Source organism: Erythrolamprus reginae, chromosome 10, assembly GCF_031021105.1.
Source record: "Erythrolamprus reginae isolate rEryReg1 chromosome 10, rEryReg1.hap1, whole genome shotgun sequence".
NCBI classification, from domain to species: domain Eukaryota; kingdom Metazoa; phylum Chordata; class Lepidosauria; order Squamata; family Dipsadidae; genus Erythrolamprus; species Erythrolamprus reginae.
Window position 1 is genome coordinate 2,214,666 of NC_091959.1, and position 24,698 is coordinate 2,239,363.

General features: G+C 42.5%; 2 protein-coding genes across 2 annotated transcripts in view; both read left to right on the plus strand.

The window, feature by feature from the left end:
• Nucleotides 1-10,309, plus strand: part of THSD4 (thrombospondin type 1 domain containing 4) — a 169,437-nt gene extending 159,128 nt beyond the window's left edge. Inside the window, exons 12-14 of the mRNA XM_070762735.1 lie at nt 5,689-5,868; nt 6,660-6,804; nt 7,575-10,309. Coding sequence (XP_070618836.1) covers nt 5,689-5,868; nt 6,660-6,804; nt 7,575-7,717 — 468 coding nt within the window. The 3' untranslated portion in view covers nt 7,718-10,309. The remainder of the gene's footprint in view (nt 1-5,688; nt 5,869-6,659; nt 6,805-7,574) is intronic.
• The window catches only part of MTMR10 (myotubularin related protein 10), a 780,230-nt gene that overhangs the window by 700,905 nt on the left and 54,627 nt on the right, over nt 1-24,698 (plus strand). The gene's annotated exons all lie outside the window — the stretch shown is intronic.

The following is a 24,698-nucleotide window of genomic DNA, read 5'->3' on the forward strand; positions in this document are numbered from 1 at the left end:
ACAGACGTTCCCCCCCCCCTGAAAATAAAACACAACTTTTGCACAACTGAAAGTTTTCGTTTGGTTAACTGCTCTCTTAAGAGTTAACGTGCTTGGGGACCCACAATTTACAACGCTGTTAACAGGAATTATGTTTGAACTCCAGACATCCATGTTGAGTTTATCTATAAATCTACCCCCTCGCCCCAGGCCTCTAATTTATTTCTCCAAGGTAATAAATTCTTCAGGAACAGGCACCCACAAATATTTTAAAACCCACAAGACTTTAATTCTCCTTTGTTAGTTATAATCTCTTTCTCTGCAACAGATGGGCCCATACTGATACCACAGGACTGGAAAACATAGAAAAATGACACAAGAACACTCTTCGTTGTTGCTGTATTGAAAGCAGATGATAGCCCTTTCAAAATAGCTTTATTAAAATTGTGTGGTTTAGTTGCTGGTTTATGATCACCGGTGTCCCCATTGAAAAATAGAGGTGATTTATGAGCCCTTACATCAGGATAAAGACGTGAGGCTTTCAGGCATCTCAAAAGTAATGATGGCTTGAAAGCTTACTTGGATAAATCAGCCCAACTCCATCAATCATTCGATTGGTACACAATAAAAATGGGGGGAGAGAGAAGGAAGGGGAAGGGAACTCAAATATTGAAGCAAGAGTTGTTGCATCCGTGCCCAGGAAATTGGAACAGGTCAATCTGGGCAACTTTACGAGTTGTGGACTTCAACTCCCAGAACTCTGGCTGGCTGAGGAATTCTGGGAGTTGAAGTCCAAGGTTGGAGACGCCCTAAGGTAAACGAACAAAGCTAAACTTGATAGGAGCACATCAGGGTTTCTATGGATACAGAGACAGATGTCAATGACTTGAGATGCAAAATCTGAAAGGGGAGTAGATGCTTGGAACAAACTCCCAGCAGACGTGGTTGGTCAATCCACAGTCACTGAATTGAAACATGCCTGGGATAAGCATAGATCCATCCTAAGGTAAAATACAGGAAATAAGGGCAGACTAGATGGACCAGGAGGTCTTTTTCTGCTGTCAATCTTCTAGGTTTCTAGGTTTCCATCCCAAACTGCAGTCTTAGAACTTGACATTCTTTGATTGAGAGACAACTCTTTGCTTTTTTTGGTGAACAGTTAAAAGCGATAAGTTTAGGATGAGTTATCCTCCCTTCCCTCCACTCCTGTTAACCAGACCATACTAAAAACATTGGCTATTCTGGATTTGGGTCAGTTTGGGCTGCTTTTAGAACTCTTTAAGTATCACGTGTGTTGATTTTTGCTCGGAACAGCCTGTACTTTTCTCTGGGACAGCTGATCTACGTCTATTCAAATATTACAAAAATTATACTTGGCCTACCAACAATATTCCCCTTTTTAAAATAAGAGTCAGTTATGCTAGGCTACCCAAAAGCACTAAACTCTTTAGCGATTGTAGCCTTGCAAAGTGACCTAGAAACCAGAAAATTGTTGGCAGTTCTAAAGATCTTTTTTTTTTTTGCAAAGTGCTGTGTCTGTGTATTTAACCTTTAAGGATACAGGCGAGATCTTCAAATTAGCTTTTTCAGACCTGGAAGTCCGTGTCCAAAAACCCTGGTGGGTTGCTAGTCCTTCCCAAAGCTGAGAGAAAATTTATTTATTTTTTTAAGAAGCCAGCAGTCAACCTGAATTCTCATCTCAAATTGCTGGAGCAGGAGCAAAAATGTTCACCTTCCTCGAGGTCAATTTTGCTTCAAAGCTGCAACTTTCGTTTTGGGGGAAGAAACGTCTTACTTACTTACTTACTTACTTACTTACTTACTTACTTACTTACTTACTTACTTACTTACTTACTTACTTACTTACTGGATTTGTATGCCGCCCCTCTCTGGAGACTCAGGGCGGCTAACAGCAATAATAAAGCAGCATATAACAATAATCCAATAATAAAAACTATTAAAAACCCATTATTATAAAAACCAAACATACATACAGACATACCATGCATAAAATTGTAAAGGCCTAGGGGGAAAGAGTATCTCAATTCCCCCATGCCTGGCGGCAGAGGTGGGTTTTAAGCAGCTTACGAAAGGCAAGGAGGGTGGGGGCAATTCTAATCTCTGGGGGGAGTTGGTTCCAGAGGGTCGGGGCCGCCACAGAGAAGGCTCTTCCCCTGGGTCCCGCCAAGCGACATTGTTTAGTCGACGGGACCCGGAGAAGACCCACTCTGTGGGACCTAACTGGTCGCTGGGATTCGTGCAGCGGAAGGCGGTCCCTGAGATAATCTGGTCCGGTGCCATGAAGGGCTTTATAGGTCATAACCAACATTTGGTTATGGGCAGTGATTGCTGCCCCAAGGGGATTTAATTCAATGTATTTGACTTCTATGCTGCCCAAATCCAATGGGACTCAGAGTGGCTTACAACAATAAATAGTACATACAATAAAGAAGTCAAATAATTAGTAATAAGAACAGTAAAAGCCATAATAAACTCTAATAATGAAGGGCGTCTTCTTTATCTGCTTGGGTTTCTGCTGATCTGGGGTCTTTCTGAAGCTCGCGATGGTTCCACCTCATCTCAACGTGGGCCTTGCAAATATTTGGGTAGGGGGTGCGTAGAAAAGGAACGGCCTCCTCTCGTCCCCTGGAAGAATGTTATTTAAAGATGGAGGGAGCTGGAGGACCCCCTGCTGTCATAGATGCCTTTTTATTTTAAATGCCTGCTTTGCTCAGAGGACGGCAGGGCAAACTGAAGAGCAACACGTTCTGCTGGGAATTGTGGCCGGGAAAGGAAGAAGCGCTGCAATTCCTTGCAAATTTATTTTTGCAAATTGTAAAGGGTTGCAAGGGAGTTTGTGCTTCCTTGGGATCTGGTTGAATGAGCTACCTAAATGGAGGGGATGAAATTCAGAGGTCACCTTTTGGCCAACTTACTTTGTCTTAGTTGTCCTAAGAAAAACTTCTTTAAAAATTCCAAGCCTTTCCTTTTGAATATATCCATTCATGCCACAATCTTATGAGTTTTTTCTTTATTATGGTACACACAGGAGGATTTTACTCAGACATATTTTTTGTCTTATTTTTAGAAGTTCCTTCCTTTCTTCTTCCTTCCTTCCTTCCTTCCTTCCATCTCTCCCTCTCTCCCTTCCTCATTCCCTTTCTTTCCTTCCTTCCCTCACTCTCTTTCTTTCTTTTCCTCCCTTCCTTCCTTTCTCTCTCTCTCTCTCTTTTATTTGTCTTCCTTTCTTTCTTTCTTCCTCCCTCCCTCATTCCCTTTCCTTCCTTCCCTCCTTCCTTCCTTGTTTCTTTCTTTCTTCTTTCCCTCCCTCCTTCCTTCCTTCCTTCCTCTCTTCCTCCCTCCCTTCCCCCTCCCTCTTTCCTCACCCTTCCTTCCTTCCATCCTTCTTTCCTCCCTCCCTCTTCCTTTCATTCTTTCTTCCTTCCTTCCTTCCTCCTTCCTTCCTTCCGTCTCTCCCTCGCTCCCTTCCTCATTCCCTTTCTTTCCTTCCTTCCTTCCCTCACTCCCTTTCTTTCTTTCCCCCCTTCCTTCCTTTCTCTCTCTCTCTCTCTTTTTATTTGTCTTTCTTTCTTTCTTTCTTCCTCCCTCATTCCCTTTCCTTCCTTCCTTCCCTCCTTCCTTCCTTGTTTCTTTCTTCTTTCCCTCCCTACATCCTTCCTTCCTCTCTTCCTTCCTCCCTCCCCCCTCCCTCTTTCCTCACCCTTCCTTCCTTTCCATCCTTCTTTCCTCCCTCCCTCCCTCTTCCTTCCTTCCTCCTCCTTCCTTCCTTCCTTCCTTCCTTCCTTCTTTCTTTCTTTCCCACATTAAATGAGAGGTCAAACATGCTGGCCTAGCTCGGGTTTCTGTAGCGCCACATGACATTCGGTGGAGTCTTGCAAACCGATCCTGTGTTCTGTGGAAGCAAGTGCTTATTAAACTTGAAGTATCAAACCGCCTGTTTATTTTGTTTCTAAGCAGAATCAATTAGTCCGCCTGATTAAAGTAAGATGCCTGCAACAGCTCTTGAGCAGAGACAGGCATCTTGGGGGTGGCTGCTGCAAATTAAGCTGGAATGAACTCAGAAAAACAAAGCAAAAGTGTTAAAATCCAAAGCCAAAAGGTTCTTGGATCGGCCACTGAAGGATCTTTTAATTTTATTTTTCTTGCTTTCCGGTGATTGCTATTCAAGGTACGCGAAGCTGTTTCTGGGTTGGCTTAGCTCAGCACACGGCTCTTCTATAATAATAGTCTTGCAGTGATTTTCAAGGTTGCAAACTTATTTATTGATTTGATTCGACTTCTGTGCTGCTCAATCCCATCGGGACATTATTTTAAGTCACTTTATCAATTCAGGGCATTGCTGAGGTCAATACGTGATTCCCGACTGTCTGGAGACACTAGGAAAGAGAAAGATATCCAAACTGGAACTGGGGGAGCGTCAAAACCCTGGACACAGAAACCGGACAAGGGGAATAAATGGATTTTGGAAAAGGCAAGAGGGAAAAATAGCATAATCCTGAACTGCTGCTTCTTCTCTTTTATCGAGAAGAGATTCAATTGGCTACAAGTACATTGTTTCCTGCTCCATCCAATCTTTTTCAAGAGATTCTGGGATAAAATTCTAGGAATCAAGTTTTGATACAGGAGGAAGGGACCTTGTAGGTCATCTATTCCAACCCCCCACCCAAGCAAGAGACACTACACAATGGATCAGTGGAACTGCTTGCCTCCAGAAGTTGTGAATGGTCCAACACTGGAGGTTTTAAAGAAGATGTTGGATCACCATCTGTCTAAAGTAGTTTAGGGTCTCCTACCCATGCAAGAGGTGGGACTAGAAGACCTCCAAAGTCCCTTCTGACTTTGTTGTTATTATTACACCAAAGTTACCATATTTAGCTGTTTATCTCTTCTGTTGGACACAGTCACAATCGTATGCATATTCTTGGCCAGGCAGCGCATCTAATTGCTAATGGCTGGAACTCACATTTGTGGGATTTAACAATGGCTGGAAGAAACACTGATTGTGCAGAAATGATGTGAGCTGAAGTGAGCAATTCCTCCTGATGTTCCTCCCTTGCCACCACAAAGACTGAGAACTGCCAGATATATCTGTGGATAGCAAAGGGAAGCAAAGTTTGCAAACTTTTGGCTGGTCCAAAGAGGTGTGGTTCTCTTCTATGTCAGGGTTTCCTCAACCTTGGCAAGCGTGAAGATGATGGGTGGACACCAATTCCCAGAATTCCCCAGCCAGCCACATGGATTCTGGGTGTTGAGGTCCACCCATCTTCAACTTCTCAAGATTTACAAGACCCTGTTGAACTTCCTTCCTTCCTTCCTTCCTTCCTTCCTTCCTTCCTTCCTTCCTTCCTCTCTATCACCCTCATCTTCTTTTCCATCTTCTCTTCTACCTCTCCTTCCTTCCTTCCTTCCTTCCCTCCCTCCCTCCTTCCTTCCCAGTGTTTAGAGTGCAGCATTTCAAGCTAGCTCTGCCCACTGCCAGCAGTTCAACCCTGACCAGCTCAAAATTGACTCAGCCTTCTTCTGTCCTTCCAAAGTCAGTCAAACGAGGATGTAGATTGTTTGGGGTGGGTGGGGGGCTCAAGAGGTTGACTCTGTAAATCAATTCTGTGGTTCTTTCCTGTTCTTTCGAAGAAGTTGAGTCCTCCGCCTTGTCCATCTCTCTCTCTGCCTTTTTGTCGCTCCGTCCAGTGTTCCATCGAATGTGGCAGTGGGACCCAGCAGAGAGAGGTCGTCTGCATTCGGAAAACGGAGAACCAGTTCGAGATGCTGAATCCCCACGAGTGCGCCTTCCTGCAAAGGCCCCCCAGCCAGCAAAGCTGCCACCTGAAACCTTGTGGCGCTAAATGGTTCAGCACCGAGTGGAGCGCCGTACGTATCCGTCCTTTGCCCACTCTTGCATTTGCAGTCAGGTCCACGCCTGGTCCTCCATCTACAGCCACAATGGTTAAGCAAGAGCCCCAGCCACTGTTGAGGTCCCACAGAGTGGGCCTTCTTCCCAATCTTGGCAACTTGAAGATATTGGACTTCAACTCCCAGAATTCCCCAGCCAGAGAATGGGTGGATGGATGGGTGGATGGACGGACGGACGGACAGACAGACAGACAGACAGGTGCACATGATAGATAGATAGAAAGATAGATAATAAGCACATAGAGATAGGTAGGTAGGTAGGTAGGTAGACAGACAGACAGACAGACAGACAGATAGAAAGATAGATGAGAGAGAGATGATAGATGATAGATAGATAGATAGATAGATAGATAGATAGATATAGATAGATAGATAGATAGATAGATAGATAGATAGATAGATAGGTAGAAAGATAGATAGATACAGACAGACAGATAGGTGCACATGATAGATAGATAGAAAGATAGATAATAGGCACGTAGAGATAGATAGATAGGTAGGTAGGTAGGTAGGTAGGTAGGTAGGTAGACAGACAGACAGACAGATAGATAGATAGAAAGATAGATGAGAGAGAGAGATGATAGATAGATAGATAGATAGATAGATAGATAGATAGATAGATAGATAGATAGATAGATAGATAGATAGATAGATAGATAAGGCAGGCAGGCAGGTAGGCAGACCCAGATAGAGATTGACAGACAGACAGACAGACCTCACCGCCCTCCTTTTGTTTCCTGGTTCTGCAGTGTTCCAAGTCCTGCGAAGGGGGGTTCCGTATCCGGGAGGTGCGCTGTCTTTCCGACGACATGTCCCCCAGCACCAAATGCGACTCCCAGCTGAAGCCGGCGGAGAAGGAGTCCTGCAACGCCCACGACTGCCTGCCCGAAATAGGTACCCAGCCTCTTTGGGGTTTTGTAGCCGTGGGCCGCCATCTAGTGGAAAAATAAGTAAATCTGTGGATGGTCCTGAGGTTATGGAGGCAGTTCTGAGACAGACGGAGAGCTGGTGTTATTTTTTTCATTTGTAGTTTGGAATGAAAAGCTGGATGGATGGAAGATAGATGACATATAGACAGGCATAGATAACAGATTCCTGGCTGGCTGGCTGGCTGGATGGATGGATGGATGGCTCGATGGATGATAGATAGATTGATAAATTGATAGATGATAAATAGATGATAGATAGATGATAGATAAATGAAAGATGATAGATAGATTAGATTAGATTAGATTTATTGGATTTATATGCCGCCCCTCTCCGCAAACTCGGGGCGGCTCACAACAAGGTAAAAACAATACATAATAACAAATCCAATTGGTAGATTGATAGATTGATAGATTGATAGATTGATAGATTGATAGATTGATAGATTGATAGATTGATAGATTGATAGATTGATAGATTGATAGATTGATGAAAAATAGATGACAGGTGACAGATGACAGATCATAGATAGATTGATTGATAGATGATAGATGATAAATTCATAGATGAAAGATAATAGATACAGAGAAACAGAGAGAGAGAGAGCATTTGAGTCAGTGGTCAGTGTCCTGATGACCGTCTGGACTGAACCTTGCAATCTTATTGAACTTTGTGAGTTGAAGTCCACAAACCTTAAAGTTGCCAAGGTTGAGGTCTTTTGCATGTTCTCCTTCCAGATGAAAACTGCAAGGACAACTACTACAACTGCAACGTTGTGGTCCAAGCCCGCCTCTGCGTCTACACCTATTACAAGACGGCCTGCTGCGTGTCCTGTTCCAGAGTGGCCAATCGGCAGTCGGGCTTCTTAGGGAGAAGATAACAGCCGCTCTATCACCGGGATTCGGACCTGTGCCTCGATCCTCCCAAGCTGCTTCCACAACACTTCTACCTTCCCAAGAGTGGGGTGTTTTTTCACCCACAAGGATGGGAAGGGACGACGGAAGCACCTCTGGGGGACACCACCACCAACACACACTGTAATGAAAACTTTGGGGAAACCCATGCTACAACGTTGGACCTTCAAAAGCTTTAGGCCTGAGGAGACACACGGATGGATGGATTTATTATGTGCCTTCAAGTTAGCGATGTCTCATAGCAACTTCATAGATTTTCTCCACATCAATCTGTTGTCCCTGACCTGGTGTTTCGCCTCTTCCGGGTGCGTGACAATAGAGGTCTTCAAACATACAACCGGAATTGGGACCAGTAAATCATTGTGATTGTAAATCAACAGTAGAAGGCTGCTGGAACATCTAGGACTTCTGGAAGGAAGTGGGAGAGGTCTTTGCATTGTCACTTTGGATGAAGCTCATCTGATTGGGTGTTGCCCTGGGCACTTGACCATTAGCGGTTGACTATGTTGGAGGTGTTGTCCAAGCAAGACTACTTGGCACCTCACAGTCTCTTTGAAGGGCAAGGATAGATATGGAAAAACCTCATCCAAACAACTCCTCATTGACTTGACTTGAGTCAAGTTGACCCACACAACCCATGTTCTCTTTGACTTATGAAAAAGCAGCTTCGTGGAGGGCTGTGCAGGGGAGGAATGTTTTATAAGACGATAAGAACATAAGAAGAGCCATGCTGAATCGGGCCAAAGCCTATCAAGTCCAGCATTCTGTGTCACACAGTAGCCCACCAATTGTCCATGGGGATCTTCAGCAGAAAGAGAAGGCAAAACCCTCCCTTTCCCTTGACCCCCAACAAATGGGACCCAAGGGAACCCTGCCTGCCTCAACCAACATAGTGGTGGCACTTGGACATCCGTTTCAATAACCACCAATACATTTGGCATCCCTGAATCTATCTAATCCTGCTTTGAAGCTCTCCAGGCTGACAGCTGTCACAACCTCTTCTGGAAGGGAATTCCATCAACCAAGGACCCTCTGGGTGAAGAAATATTCCCCTTGATTTGTCCTCACTTTCTTACCTGTGAGCTTTAGGGAGGGCCCCCTTGTCCTAGTATTGTGTGATAGAGAAAAGGATTTTTCTCCATCCATCTTTTCTATCCCATGCATGATTTTATACACTTCGATCAAGTCACCTCTTCAACACCGTCTTTCAAGGCTGAAGAGACCAAGGTGTTTTTAATAGAAATGGATTCCTTCCTCCCTTCCTTACCGCACAAATCTTGCAGAATGGCGTGGGTTTTCTCCCCTCAATTACTTCAATAATTTTCTTCTAGCATGGAATCCAGTTGTTTCAGTCTTGTTTTGAAGGTTCACTGTGTTCTTGTCTTCAGCTACGGAACGAGTTGAAGAAGCCCATGTTTATGGCCTCCATGTTTCATCTGCAGGGCCGTTCCCCTCTGGGCTAAGAACATTTGCTACGTTCTCTCATTTTCATTCCCTGTTCTTGGAGAAGTGAAGAACAAGCTCTCTTATCCTGGCTTCCGACTTAACTATGTTTGCATCGCCGAGTGATTCCCTTTGATTTCCGATGGGAATCAGCCAGGGTAGACCTCCTTCAATCCTTGGATGGCAATAAGACATCTCAAGGATGTCTCTTGCTTACTCCGCGAGAAGAAGGAATTAGGAGGTCAGATTTCGTATCCGATGCTGGTTTTAGTTCAAGGGGAGGAGGGTTTTTTTTTATTCATTCCACTTCTTTCCCTCAATTCAATTTTAACTCGGTTCCCGGTTGACTTTCTGCAGTAAACAAGATCGGCTTGTGGTTTGGAAAAAATTAGCTTTGTTTATGCCAAAAGTAGAGAGATTCCTCATCTCTGTTCAACGGAGGCATGAAAGCTAAGCCAGATTTAGGGGAGACTTGCAGAATGAGGACCCCACCTACCATCCCCTACGTCAACTCGCCTAAAATTAACCCCACCTGGCAACATTAAAGAAGGATATACTTTTTTTTTATAACTTATTTTTTTATATTTGTAAATACAAGATGTTTATAGGAAAGTACCTATTCTAAACGACGTCTATGCAGATCAAGCCACTCCAGCAAAATAGTTCTATTATTTAGAAAGCGATATTTTTTTTTGTGGTGTATTTTTAACAAAAAAAAAAAAGGGACTAAAATTGTATTTATTTATATATTCCACTGCCATTTTTGTCCAGTAATACTAATCAGCTTTTAGCCTGGAAATTTTATACCACATCGAATATATCAGTATCATACTTAAATCCATATTTAATGGGTGTGTGTGTGTGTTTTTAATTCCATGGTTAATCATCCATTTTTACAAACGGCTTCTCGTTTTTAAAAAGTGAGAGAGGTGTAAGATAAAAGGGCCTCTAGACCAGTTCAGGGTTTATTTGCTCAGCAATGCACCTGGGCTGCACCTGTAGAGCATATTTTAATATTTGTATACAAATTCGCCAATGAGGGGGGAAAAGATATTTTTGCTTATGACTAATTTATTTTTTATTATTGTGAAAAAATAATAAAGACATTCAATAAACGTCTTTGGCTTCTTTTATAGTTTTGAGTCTTCTTCTTCTTCTTCTTGTTCTCCTCAACCTCCTCCTTCTTGTTTTTCTTGTTTTTCTTGTTCTTGTTTTTCTTCTTCTTGTTCTTCTCCTTCTTCTCCTCCTTCTTCTTCTTTTCCTTCTCCTTCTTCTCCTTCTTCTTCTCCTCCTCCTCCTCCTTCTTCTCCTTCTTTTTCTTTTCTTCTTGCTCTTCTTCTTGTTTTTCTTGTTCTTCTCCTTCTCCTTCTCCTTCTCCTTCTTCTTCTTCTTCTTCTCCTCCTTCTCCTCCTTCTCCTCCTTCTTCTTTTTCTTCTTCTTGTTCTTGCTCTTCTTCTTTTTCTTCTTCTTCTTTTCTTCTTGCTCTTCTTCTTCTCCTCCTTCTTCTCCTCCTTCTCCTCCTCCTCCTTCTTCTTGTTCTTGTTCTTTCTCTTCTTCTTTTTCTTGTTCTTCTTGTTGTTCTTCTTCTTCTTCTTGTTGTTGTTGTTGTTGTTCTTCTTCTTCTTCTTCTTCTTCTTCTTCTTCTTCTTCTTCTTCTTCTTCTTCTTCTTCTTCTTCTATTCTATTCTATTTTTCCCTATCGTATCCTATTCTATTTAATTTTCCCTATCCCATCTCATCCCATCCCTATTCTGTTCTGTTCCGTTCCATCCCATTCCACTCTACTCTACTCTACTCTACTCTACTCTACTCTATTTTCTATTCTCCTCTTTCTGTTCACTTGACACACCCACACCTGTTCCATACAATACCCATCACAAGACCTCCTGGCTCGATGGGACCCTCACCTGCCCTTCACAAGACCACACGAAGCCCTTACCCAGAGAAGAACACCGGCACTGACCTCCCCTAAACTCTGCGGAAGACGTAGCCTGGGGGCAAAACGTTCGGAAACCAACCCGCCAGCTCTGCGAACGAGCCTGCTCCCCCCCTCAAAATCATTCATTACTAGACAATTTGTTTGATAGTAACAGACCTGAGCCAAGGAAGGTGAAGGTGGGGTTTCCCCCCCCCTTGCTTTGTGAATGAAAGGTTGATGAAGCCAACAAGGACGGTGTTTGAAATTTCTTTGCAATTTGCATGTTTAACAAGGTGTGACCTCAACGCCGCCACTGGAATTAAACTGTAGATCTCCTACCATAGTCTGGAGCTTGGAGTGGTGTTTACACAATGGGTGAGATTCGTTCCTGAGTGAAAACCTTGGAAACTCACAAATCTTTCTAACGCTCCTAAACTTCGCTCTGAGTATCTCCGCTTGAAGGCTAAGCTCAGAAGGATTTGGATGGAGATGGTTATTTCAAGCCAAGGTGAGCTTCAAAAATCCACCCAAGGCAACCTGGATGGGCAGAAACAGATATTAATTTGTGTAACCCCTCTTATCATCTGAAGAACTTAAAATTTTATTTATTTTTATTTATTTATTGGATTTGTATGCCGCCCCTCTCCGCAGACTCGGGGCGGCTAACAACAGTGACAAAAAACAGCATGTAACACTCCAATACTAAACAACTAAAAAAAAACCTTATTATAAAACCAAACATACATACAAACATACCATGCATAAATTGTAGAGGCCTACGGGGAAAGAATATCTCAGTTCCCCCATGCCTGAAGGCAGAGGTGGGTTTTAAGAAGCTTACAAAAGGCAAGGAGGGTGGGGGCTATTCTAATCTCTGGGGGGAGTTGGTTCCAGAGGGCCGGGGCCTCCACAGAGAAGGCTCTTCCCCTGGGTCCCGCCAAACAACATTGTCTACGGAGTCTACGGAGTCTACAGAAAGGGGCAGCATACAAATCCAATAAATTATTATTAATTATTATTATTGTTTAGTTGACGGGACCTAACTGGTCGCTGTGATTCGTGCAAATTGACCCACAGATTTTATTTAATAAACTTAATGAACTCCATCTGTCTAGTCTGGAGGACAGAAGGGAAAGGAGGGACATGATCAAAACATTTAAATATGTTAAAGGGTTAAATAAGGTTCAGGAGGAGAGTGTTTTTAATAGGAAACTGAACCCAAGGACACGGGGGCACAATCTCAGGTGATTTGGGGCAAAGATCAGAAGCAATGTGAAAAAATATTATTTGACTGAAAGAGTAGTAGATGCTTGGAACAAACTTCCAGCAGACGTGGTTGGTAAATCCACAGGAACTGAATTGAAACCTGCCTAGGATAAACCTAGATCCATCCTAAGATAAAATACAGGAAATAGGATAAGGGCAAACTGGATGGACCACGAGGTCTTTTTCTGCCGTCAATCGTCTATGTTTCTATGTTTCTAACTTATCGCATAATAAATATTTTCGTATTTAGAGCAGTGGTGGTGCATTGGTTAGAATGCAGGATTCTGCCGACTGCCAGCAGTTCAATTCTCACTAGGCTCAAGGTTGACTCAGCCTTCCCTCCTTCCGAGGTGGGTCAAATGAGGACCCAGATTGTTGGGGGCAAATAGGCCGACTCTGTAAACTGCTCAGAGAGGGCTGTAAAAGCACAGTGAAGTGGTATACAAGTCTAAATACTATTGCTATTTTGACCCCAGATATAGAGTATGCAGCTTTTACATTTTAAAAAAAATAAAGTTATATATATTTATCTATCACAAAATCCTCTAGGTTAGAAAAGAAAGACAACTAATAATAGGTGTGCTTATGTGTATCTCTCTTTCTCTCTGTGTGTGTATTTGTGTTGTTTTTAGCTGGCCAAAACAACAACAGCAAAGTTTTGGCTTATAATCTTGACAATTTGGTCAAGACATTTATAAATTTGCATGCTTGTTTTCTCCTTGGGGGAAAAATGTGAAGTTATGTGTACATTGGTTTAAACATTCTCAGATCCAAGAGTCCATTTCGACTTTTTTTGTGAACAAATCTATTTGAGCTTTTCTGCCATGTGGTGTCACTGTTGCATATCAGCATATCAGCATTTAAAAAAAAATCTTTCTGAAAGGGCCTCGTAATTCATGATTAAGGTTTTTAAACAAGAAGGGTGGGAAAGGACTTTAAAAAGAACTGAGAAAGTTTTACAAGTTTCCTTGTGAATGGCCGATTAGTATATTCTCTCTCTCTGTGTGTGTCTCTCTCTTCCCCCCTTCTCTCTCTGTCTTTCTCTCTTTCTCTGTATCTCTCTCTTTTTCTCTCTCTTTCTCTCTGTCTTTCTCTTTCTCTTTGTCTTTCTTTCTCTTTGTCTGTCTTTCTTTTTCTCTCTCTGCCTCTCTTTCTTTCTCTCTCTCTCTTTCTCTGTCTTTCTCTATATCTGTGTCTCTCTCTTTCTCTGTATCTCTCTCTTTTTCTTTCTTCTGTCTTTATCTTTTTCTCTCTCTTTCTGTCTTTCTCTATCTTTCTCTTTCTCTTTCTTTCTATTTGTCTGTCTTTCTTTTTCTCTCTCTGCCTCTCTTTCTTTCTCAGTCCCTCTTTCTCTCTTTGTCTTTCTCTCTGTCTTTCTCTCTTTCTCTCTTTCTCTCTCTCTCTTTCTCTCTCTGTCTCTCTCTATATCTGTGTCTTTCTTTCTCTCTCTTTCTTTCTCTGTCTTTCTCTTTCTCTGTCTTTCTCTCTTTCTCTCTCTCTCTTGTCAGCCGCCCGAGTCCTTGGAGAGGGGCGGCATACAAATCTAATATATTATTATTATTATTATTATTATTATTATTATTATTATTATTATTAATTTCATTCATTTCATTTATTTGGATTTGTAATATTATTATTATTATTTTCTCTTTCACTTTCTCCCTCTCTCCCCCCACCCTCTCTCTCACACACACACCTGTCGAAAAAGTCAATTTGATGACCAATATTGTGTGATCAAAGCACCCCTTTACAGATAACCCTCGACTTAACCACAGTTCATGTTGTGACTGCTTGAAGTTATGGAAAAATCGCTTGAGGACCATTTTTCAGATTAGAACAGATGAAACATCTCCCTGGTTTGATTTACATTCAGATGTTTGACAGCTGACTCATATTGATGGTGGTTTCAGTCTCCTCCTTTCTTCCTCTAATTCTTTTATTTATTAATAATAATAATAATAGAAACATAGAAGATTGACGGCAGAAAAAGACCTCATGGTCCATCTAGTCTGCCCTTATATTATTTCCTGTATTTTATCTTACAATGGATATATGTTTATCCCAGGCAGGTTTCAATTCAGTTACTGTGGATTTACCAACCACGTCTGCTGGAAGTTTGTTCCAAGGATCTACTATTCTTTCAGTCAAATAATATTTTCTCATGTTGCTTTTGATCTTTCCCCCAACTAACCTCAGATTGTGCCCCCTTGTTCTTGTGTTCACTTTCCTATTAAAAACACTTCCCTCCTGGACCTTATTTAACCCTTTAACATATTTAAATGTTTCGATCATGTCCCCCCTTTCCCTTCTGTCCTCCAGACTATACAGATGGAGTTCATGAAGTCTTTCCTGATCAGTTTTATGCTTAAGACCTTCCACCATTCTTGTAGCCCGTCTTTGGACCCGTTCCATTTTGTCAATATCTTTTTGTAGGTGAGGTCTCCAGAACTGAACACAGAATTCCAAATGTGGTCTCACCAGCGCTCTATATAAAAGGATCACAATCTCCCTCTTCCTACTTGTTATACCTCTAGCTATGCAGCCAAGCATCCTACTTGCTTTTCCTACTGCCCGACCACACTGTTCACCCATTTTGAGACTGTCAGAAATCACTACCCCTAAATCCTTCTCTTCTGAAGTTTTTGCTAACATAGAACTGCCAATGCAATAATGTATTAGATTTGTATGCCACCCCTCTCCGAAGACGCCCCGAGTCTCCGGAGAGGGGCGGCATACAAATCTAATAAATTATTATTATTATTATTATTATTATTATTATTATTATTATTATTATTATTAACTTTTCCTACTAGTTCATATTCCAAGAAAGAATGGACGAAAGTGGAAGAGGAGATTTTACAGCCTGATATTTTTTGAATTCAGAAACAAATGCAAAAATTGGACAAGACAATTGCCAACGAATATGTACAAAGTATATGGAGACGATTTCTAAATTCGCCCATAACGAGTAGTGAGTGCAAATTTCATTTCCTGCTCCCGTCGCCTTCCTTAATTTTGTGACCCTTTTGGAAACATCTCCCATTAAATTTATGGCACGCGCATGTGAATGCTACCTCTCCTTTTTCCTTAATGCGATTTCCCATCATTCACGATGCATCTTGAATTGTAATTGGAATGGACAGATAATGTACCTGCCTAGGAAAATATGACGGGCTAATTGCTGGATTCCCCCCCCCCCTTCCCTCTAAATACAATCACAATAATTAGTCCATCTGGGGCCAGAGATTGTCAGATTGTATAATTACTGTATTTTGTTACATATTAAATTAAGCAATTGCTCTGTTGTGCATTTGCAAATGCCTGTCTGGACTTCTTCTTTTTTTTTTTTGCGGGAAAGGCGAACCATAATTTCATCGTGGTGCATTGCAACTTGAGAATAAAATACTAACAGCAATGAAAACAAGTCAGCAAAATAATATTTTGAGGTCAGGAGCTGCCAATCCACAGCTTTGATGTAGTTCTGGGTGTGTGGATACAGCTGGAAGAAACAGGCCTACATTTCTTATCATGTGCAAGAAGAAAGTAATTAAAATAACTTGTAATTACCATGATTACCTCCAAGTAATGGGTTTAAACTTCTCTTCCTCTCTTTTGTCTGGGAGATTACAAGCTGTGAATCCCTGAATGTTGGACACTCAACAGATTTGGATGCCCTGCAAAACTTTGCATTGCACGAGAAGACTTTGACTGACGAGCCCAAAATTTCTCTTGCGAAGTGAGACAGGTCTTAAGTGAATTTTGTGCCCGTTTTATTTATTTATTATTTATTTATTTATTACTTAGATTTGTATGCCGCCCCTCTCCGAAGACTCGGGGCGGCTCACAACATGTAAAAACAAATCATAAGCAATCAGACAAATTTAAAATATTTAAATATTTAAAAAACCCCATATGCTAACAGTCACACACACAGACGTACCATGCATAAATTAAACATGCCCAGGGGGAGATGTTTCAGTTCCCCCATGCCTGACGGCAAAGGTGGGTTTTAAGGAGTTTACGGAAGGCAGGAAGAGTAGGGGCAGTTCTAATCTCCGGGGGGAGTTGGTTCCAGAGGGCCGGGGCCGCCACAGAGAAGGCTCTTCCCCTGGGGCCCGCCAACCGACATTGTTTAGTTGACGGGACCCGGAGAAGGCCCACTCTGTGGGACCTAATCGGTCGCTGGGATTCGTGCGGCAGGAGGCGGTCTCGGAGATATTCTGGTCCGATGCCATGAAGGGCTTTAAAGGTCATAACCAACACTTTGAATTGTGACCGGAAATTGATCGGCAACCAATGCAGACTGCGGAGTGATGGTGAAACATGGGCATACCTAGGTAGGCCCATGACTGCTCTCGCAGCTGCATTTTGCACGATCTGAAGTTTCCGAACACTTTTCAAAGGTAGCCCCATGTAGAGAGCATTACAGTAGTCGAACCTCGAGGTGATGAGGGCATGAGTGACTGTGAGCAATGAGTCCCGGTCCAGATAGGGCCGCAACTGGTGCACCAGGCGAACCTGGGCAAACGCCCCCCTCGCCACAGCTGAAAGATGTTGTTCTAATGTGAGCTGTGGATCGAGGAGGACGCCCAAGTTGCGGACCCTCTCTGAGGGGGTCAATAATTCCCCCCCCCCAGGGTGATGGACGGACAGATGGGATTGTCCTTGGGAGGCAGAACCCACAGCCACTCCGTCTTATCCGGGTTGAGCTTGAGTCTGTTGACACCCATCCAGGCCCCAACAGCCTCCAGGCACCGGCACATCACTTCCACCGCTTCGTTGACTGGGCATGGGGTGGAGATGTAAAGCTGGGTATCATCCGCATATTGATGATTTGTCCTGGCACAATTGTTAGGTGAATTGCTGCGATTGTGCAGTTAGTTACATAGAAACATAGAAGACTGATGGCAGAAAAAGACCTCATGGTCCATCTAGTCTGCCCTTATACTATTTTCTGTATTTTATCTTAGGATGGATATATGTTTATCCCAGGCATGTTTAAATTCAGTTACTGTGGATTTATCAACCACGTCTGCTGGAAATTTGTTCCAAGAATCTACTACTCTTTCAGTAAAATAATATTTTCTCATGTTGTTTCTGATCTTTCCCCCAACTAACTTCAGATTGTGTCCCCTTGTTCTGTGTTCACTTCCCTATTAAAAACACTTCCCTCCTGGACCTTATTTAACCCTTTAACATATTTAAATGTTTCAATCATGTCCCCCCTTTCCCTTCTGCCCTCCAGACTATACAGATTGAGTTCATGAAGTCTTTCCTGGTCAGTTTTATGCTTAAGACCTTCCACCATTCTTGTAGTCCGTCTTTGGACCCGTTCAATTTTGTCAATATCTTTTTGTAGTGAGGTCTCCAGAACTGAACACAGTATTCCAAATGGGGTCTCACCAGCGCTCTATATAAGGGGATCACAATCTCCCTCTTCCTGCTTGTTATACCTCTAGCTATTCCTCCCTTCCTCCCGCTCTCTCTCCGTCCCTCCGTCCCTCCCTCTCTCCCCTGTCTCTCAAAACCAGTCCGATCCTCTGTTAAAATTGAGTGAAATCCCTTGAAACTCCATGCTGTTGTGGCTGTGTTGCTATAACTCGCTCAACTGGTAAATAATTAATTCTTTTTCTGGATTCTCAACATTAGAGTGAAGCATTAATGACCCCAATAAAATAAAACACAACAACAACCCCAATTAAACAAGCTTACTGCCACCAGCTTTGGAAATTGGGTGAAGAGAACCATGAGGATTTTATCACTAACCTGGTTTCATGTGTGCGCTACTACGGGGATGTAACAATAGTATGAGTGTTGAAAGGAACCCAACATTATTTCAGTTCATTTTGAGCCAGAGTTGCGCAATATTTGGAGTGCAGCACTGCAGGCTACTTCAACTAACTGAAGTTCAGCAGTTCAAATCTCACCACCGGCTCAAGGTTGACTCAGCCTTCCATCCTTCTAAGGTGGGTCAAACGAGGACCCAGATTTATTTATTTATTTGTTTGTTTGTTTGTTTGTTTGTTTGTTTATTATTCATTCATTCATTCATTTATTTTGTCCAATGCACAATGAAGGTTATAGAGAATATACTCGTAGTAAAATATATCAGAGAAAGAATAGAAGAGATATAGGAATAAAATATAGGAATAAAGATATAGGATATAGGAATAAGATATAGGAATAAAATATATCAATGAAAGAATAGAGAAAGGATATAGGAATAGATATATGGGATATAGGAGAGACAATTGGACAGGGGACGGAAGGCACACTAGTGCACTTATGTACGCCCCTTACTGACCTCTTAGGAATCGGGTGAGGTCAACCATGGACAGTCTAAGGGTAAAATGTTGGGGGTTAGGGGATGACACTACAGAGTCCGGTAATGAGTTCCATGCTTCGACAACTCGATTACTAAAGTCGTATTTTTTACAGTCAAGTTTGGAGTGGTTAATATTGAGCTTGAATCTGTTATGTGCTCTTGTATTGTTGTGGTTGAAGCTGAAGTAGTTGTTGACAGGCAGGACGTTGCAGCATATAATCTTGTGGGCAATACTTAGAGCATGTTTAAGGCGTCGTAGTTCTAGGCTTTCTAGACCCAGGATTGTAAGTCTAGTTTTGGAGGGTGTTCTGTTTCAAGTGGAGGAGAGATTGTTGGAGGCAAGAGGCTGTGTGTGTAAACCACTTATAGAGGGCTGTAAAAGCACTATGAAGTGGTATATAAGTCTCAATGTTATTGCTATTGCCATTTGCAGAAATAATTTATCTCTGAGCTGGGTTTTTTCTCATCTGAATTCTTCCATGCCTCACCATTCTTACTGGAATTAAACCAGACCTTCCAAAAACCATCAAAGGAGGAGGGACTAGCAAAGCAAGGCTGTTTGAAACCCAGCTCTTCCATAGTCGGCAACTGAGGCAGGCCAAGCAAAATGGTGAGAGAAGAGAGACGTTGCTGTAATTGTCTGAAAACAAGGTCACCATTTAAATGGAGGACGTGTTGCAGTTTTATTGTTATTTCACTTAGGTTTTAATTAGCTTGTGGCGAGAGGCAGTCAGCAGAGTTCAGGCAAACACATTATCCTCCATTTGCCTGTAAGAGATGTCCCCAAATTTCTTAATTCCTTAATTATTGCATACTGTCCGGAAGGAGAGGCGCAATCAACGCGGAGAGAAGGTTGGTGGGAACCCATTAAATCAAGTCAATGTTTTCATTAGTGGAATAACTCGGAGGAAACCCCTTTCCAGTTTAATTGAAGTTTGGGATATCAGTAAAAGTCGGTACATTGTATAATCGGAGTCCCTGGGGAAGCTTTGAGGTGCCCGAAATGCCACACACATCGCAACGCCATTCAGAAAATAACACACCTTGCATAATTCATAAGGTAGGTGACTTTGTGGTGGCTTTGTATGCCTCTGTGGAGCTCTTCTGTGGATCTCATAATTTATGAATTTAGAGTTATATTGTGGTGTCCCAGATATGAACATTGCAGTAAATCTTGTGCCAAAGTTTCCTGAGAGAGGTTCACTACAACTGGCTAGATACGAGAGCCATAATCTTGCCGGATTAGATCCAGGGGTGAAATCCAGCAGGTTCTGCAGAACCGGTAGCGGAAATTTTGAGTAGGTTGGAGAACCGGCAAATACCACTTCTGGCTGACCCCAGAGTGGGGCAGGAATGGGGATTTTGCAGCACCCTTCCCCCGGAGTGGAGAGGGAATGGGGATTTTGCAGTATCCTTCCTCCAAGAATGGGGAGAGGATGGAGATTTTGCAGTATCCTTCCCCTGGAGTGGAGAGGGAATGAAGATTTTGCAGTATCCTTCCCCTGGAATGGGGAGGGATGGGGATTTTGCAGTATCCTTCCCCCGGAATGGAGAGGAAATGGGGATTTTGCAGTATCCTTCCCCCGGAATGAAGAGGGAATGGGGATTTTGCAGTATCCTTCCCCCAAGAATGAGGAGGGATGGAGATTTTGCAGTATCCTTCCCCTGGAATGGGGAGGGATGGGGATTTTGCAATAGTAAAAAAAATGGATTTTACCACTGGATTAGATGCTATAACTACAGATAAAAGATAATATTTGTAACTCAGGGTTGACGTGCACGTTCCTTGATACTTTCTGGACTTGGTGCTTTTCTTGCAGATGTTTCATTACCCAACAGGGTCACATCAACAGTGCTGGAAGAGGTTTGCATTTTATATATGAGTTGCTTGCCCTGTCGGTGTGGGTTGGAATAAACCTGGGGTTTCCTTGCTTAGACTGTTGTTTGCTGTTATTTATTTCTTTGCCGCCCCTCTCCGACGACTGGGGGCAGCTCACAACATATAATAAACAGTGTACAATTACCTTAAATCCAATTAATTAATTAGAATCTAAACACACCCACCCACCCAAAAGCATAAGAAACAATCATTCCATTCGCTCAACATTCTCTCAATACATTCATTGGCCAGGGGGGCGAGAATCCAATCGACATAGATGAGTCTTAAGACTCTTATGGAAGGCAAGGAGGGTGGGGGCAGCATGAATCTCCGGGGGGAGTTGATTCCAGAGGGCTGGGCCCCCCCCAGAGAAGGCTCTCCCCCTAGGTCCCACCAAACCAATGCAGTATTATCTTGTTTGTCTGCATTGGTAGTTCCTTGATTTTGTCATTGTCCACTTGATTGCTGGTCTCGTGTTGGTCTTGGTGTTAGTCTCTGCTCATATGGGTATTTTTTTAATATACCTTCTCAAAGTCTTGTCCACCTCTCCCTTGGAATGTTTATTGTCATGCTCAATCGAAGGGTTTTGGGGGTTTTTGCCACTGAGTCAATTTTCATGGGAGAATGAGTCAACCAGATGGCCCACACTGACACAAAAGAGCCATCTAAGGCTGAGTCCCACCAGAACCAAGATTTGTAGCTGACCATGATGCCTGGCCAAGCCCATGGGGAAGATTATTTCCAAAGGCTGCAGCTGGCTTCGTTCATTCCAAGCCACGGACGGAGCCAGTTAGAGATGAACAAATCACTAGGCTTTCCGAGTCTTTATCACTCAATTTGTCAGCCTGTCTTGTAGTGCGCCGTTTCCACCAGCAGAAAAACCACCCACAAGTGATATGGAATCATGTTCCAGAAATTGCTTGTCTCCCAGTCATTAAATAGACAAAACTACAACCTGCTTCCCACCAGCCACCTCATTAGAAAGACAGCTTTTTAAAATAACCTGTCCATTCCGGGACTCTGAACCATAGGAAGCTACACCTGTGCTAATTAGTTTTTAAAGTGGATACTTCCTGTAAATCCCCAAGTTTTGTTAAGGAATGTGCAGAGTTATCTCTGAGTGGTCAAAGATGCGCACGTACACAGAGGAAACTTGGAGGTATAGAATAGAATAGAATAGAATAGAATTTTATTGGCCAAGTGTGATTGGACACACAAGGAATCTGTCTTGGTGCAGATGCTCTCAGCGGACATAAAAGAAAAAGAGACATTTGCCAAGAATCATGTGGTCCAACACTTAAGGATTGTCATAGGGGTCAAAGAAGCAATGAAGAAACAATCAATATTAATAAAAAATCTTAGGATATCCAGCCGATAGCCCAGAGATATGAATAATCATTCAGTGATACAATCCAGATGCATTAAACGTATGAAATATTATTTACTTTAGCAAATATCTTAGTCAAGAACAGTCCTAGTCATACACAGTTAAATCAGTCAATGTATCTCAATAAATATACAGTACAATACCACAAGCTTCCTTTTCCAGTTTACAAATACATAAACCATCATTTGAACACACAGTTCTAACTACAACATAGTCACAAAGGCAAATCAGAAATAGAGAAGAGCAGAGAGAGGGGGAGAGGGAGGGAGGGAGGGAGGGAGGGAAAGAGAGAATCACGCTTCTGGCTCCCTCTTGTGGACATCTGTAACAATAGCTCTTAAAGCAATAGTGTTCTAATACATGTAAGCATACATGGTTGGTTTATTCTATATATTGCCAAACCCAACAAGTTCCTGAAGACCCACCTATGTTGCCAGGCATGGGTAAATTAATATCCCCCCAGCTACTATGGTTTTATGTATGGTTTTTTAGGTTGTGTGATTGTTTTCTTTTTTATAATAATGGGTTTTGAATTGTTTTTTAACATTAGATTTGTACATGTTGTATTATTGTTGTGCACCGCTCTGAGTCCTCAGAGAGGGGCAGACATAGAAATAATAAATTATTATTATTATTATTATTATTATTATTATTATTATTATTATTATTATGTACATAGTACTAACAGGTTTAACATGAGAATGATGAAGGAATGCATTTTGACCATGACAAAGTTTATCTAAATTGGGTCTCCTTCCAGGATTAATGTTTAGTATTGTGGAATCCTTGGTGTTTTCCGAACTTGGTTGTGTTCTTGCAGGTGTTTTGTGACCCACTAGGGAACATCATCAAAGGTAGAAGGGAATGTGGTTTGTGGAGTGGAGGCAAAGGAGAAAGAAGACTGCTGTGTCCTCGGTGGTCTCGGAGCTTGGCTGTTTTCTTGAAGAAGAAAATAATAATAATTCCCTCTTGGCTTGTGAAGGCTTCTTTTGTGGATCTTTTCATTCTATCCTTTTCTCGCCAGCTGTAGCCGGTGTGTTTTGAGAGGGCCCTCGAGAACATTGGCGAAGTTTCTGGAAAGCACAGCAGGAAACGTAACCAGTCCATCAGGGCTCTTAAAAATGATGGATGCGTAATTTGATTTCCCAGCGCCTGCATAGATAGCAGCAGCCACCTTATCTGTACGCTGAGATATTCTTCACCCATGGAGCCACATCGCAGTCTGGACATCTTGGTAGAAACTTAATTGACTGTAACTTGGAGACCATTTCCACATCAGTCTTCAATGCTGGGCCCGTTTCGCCAGGCGACGAGTGGGGCAAATGCGCCCAAAATTTTGGGTTTTTTTCTGAGACAACAAAGGAAGACACCGTTGGAAGCAAGCTCAGACGACAAAAGAAAAGGAATCCTCAGCCTGAGTCTTGTATTGGCAGTTCTGTGTTAGCAAAAACTTCAGAAGAGAAGGATTTAGGGGTAGTGATTTCTGACAGTCTCAAAACAATGTGGTTCGTTTGTTTGTTTCATCAAGTAAATATTAGTGATATACAAAGATATAATGATATTTATATACATGATACTAGTAAAAGAGAAGCATTAGGACAGGGGACGGAAGACACGCTGGTGCAGTTATGCAGGCCCTTTGCTGATTTGTTTTGAGAGAGGGAGGAGGGGAGGAAGAGAAAGAGGGAGAAAGAGAGATGGAGAGAGAGATGGGGAGAGAAAGAAAGAGAGAAAGAGAGATGGAGAGAGAGAGATGGGGAGAGAAAGAAAAAGAGAGTTGGAGAGAGAAAGAAAGAGAGAGAGAGAAAGATGGAGAGAGAGATGGGGAGAGAAAGAAAGAGGGAGTTGGAGAGAGAGAGGGATGGGGAAAGAAAGAAAGAGAGAAAGAGAGATGAAGAGAGAGATGGGGAGAGAAAGAAAGAGAGAGTTGGAGAGAGAGAGAGAGGGATGGGGAGAGAAAGAAAGAGGGAGTTGGAGAGAGAGAGGGATGGGGAGAGAAAGAAAGAGAGAAAGAGAGATGGAGAGAGAGAGATGGGGAGAGAAAGAAAGAGAGAGATGGAGAGAGAGAGATGGGAAGAGAAAGAGAGAAAGAGAGGGAGAGAGAGAGAGAGAAATCTACCAGATTCTATTACAAGAGAAAGAACATGGCTGTCATAAGCAATGGTTGCTTAGCAGTGGACTTTGCCATCTCTGCCCAGTGGGTGAGAAAAGTTGCACAGGGTAGTGGGGGAGAGGTTTTCCCCCCCTCCCTCTATTTCAATTTCCAGGAAAAAAATTGCCTTATTATTTTATCACTCCAGCCAATCTTACCCTTCAAGGACGTTGAAGAGAAATGGGTCTTGAGAGAGGAGGCCGTTCTTTAACCATTCTCTTAGCCAAGCTGGAACAGCTAATGTGTCTTACTGGCCCACTTAAATTTCCTGGTTAACTGTAATTAGGAGGCCACTAATGAAGGATCAGGCTCTTAATGCTCATTGCTGAAAGAGCCATTGGCGAAGCAACAGGGAAGGCTGCAAGATCTCGTTCCTGCTTCGATCAACACACAGGGATTGTTACATGGAAACAAACAGCCAAGTCCTTTTAATGTGACAGGGGGGAAATAATCTCTTTTAGAAGAACACTGAAAAGCAAAGAAGAGACCCCATCAATAAAGTCTTCAGGGTGGAAGTTTTAATTAGATTTAGACCCCCCCCCTTGACCTGTGTGGAGAACGGGTGGGGGTATCTTGT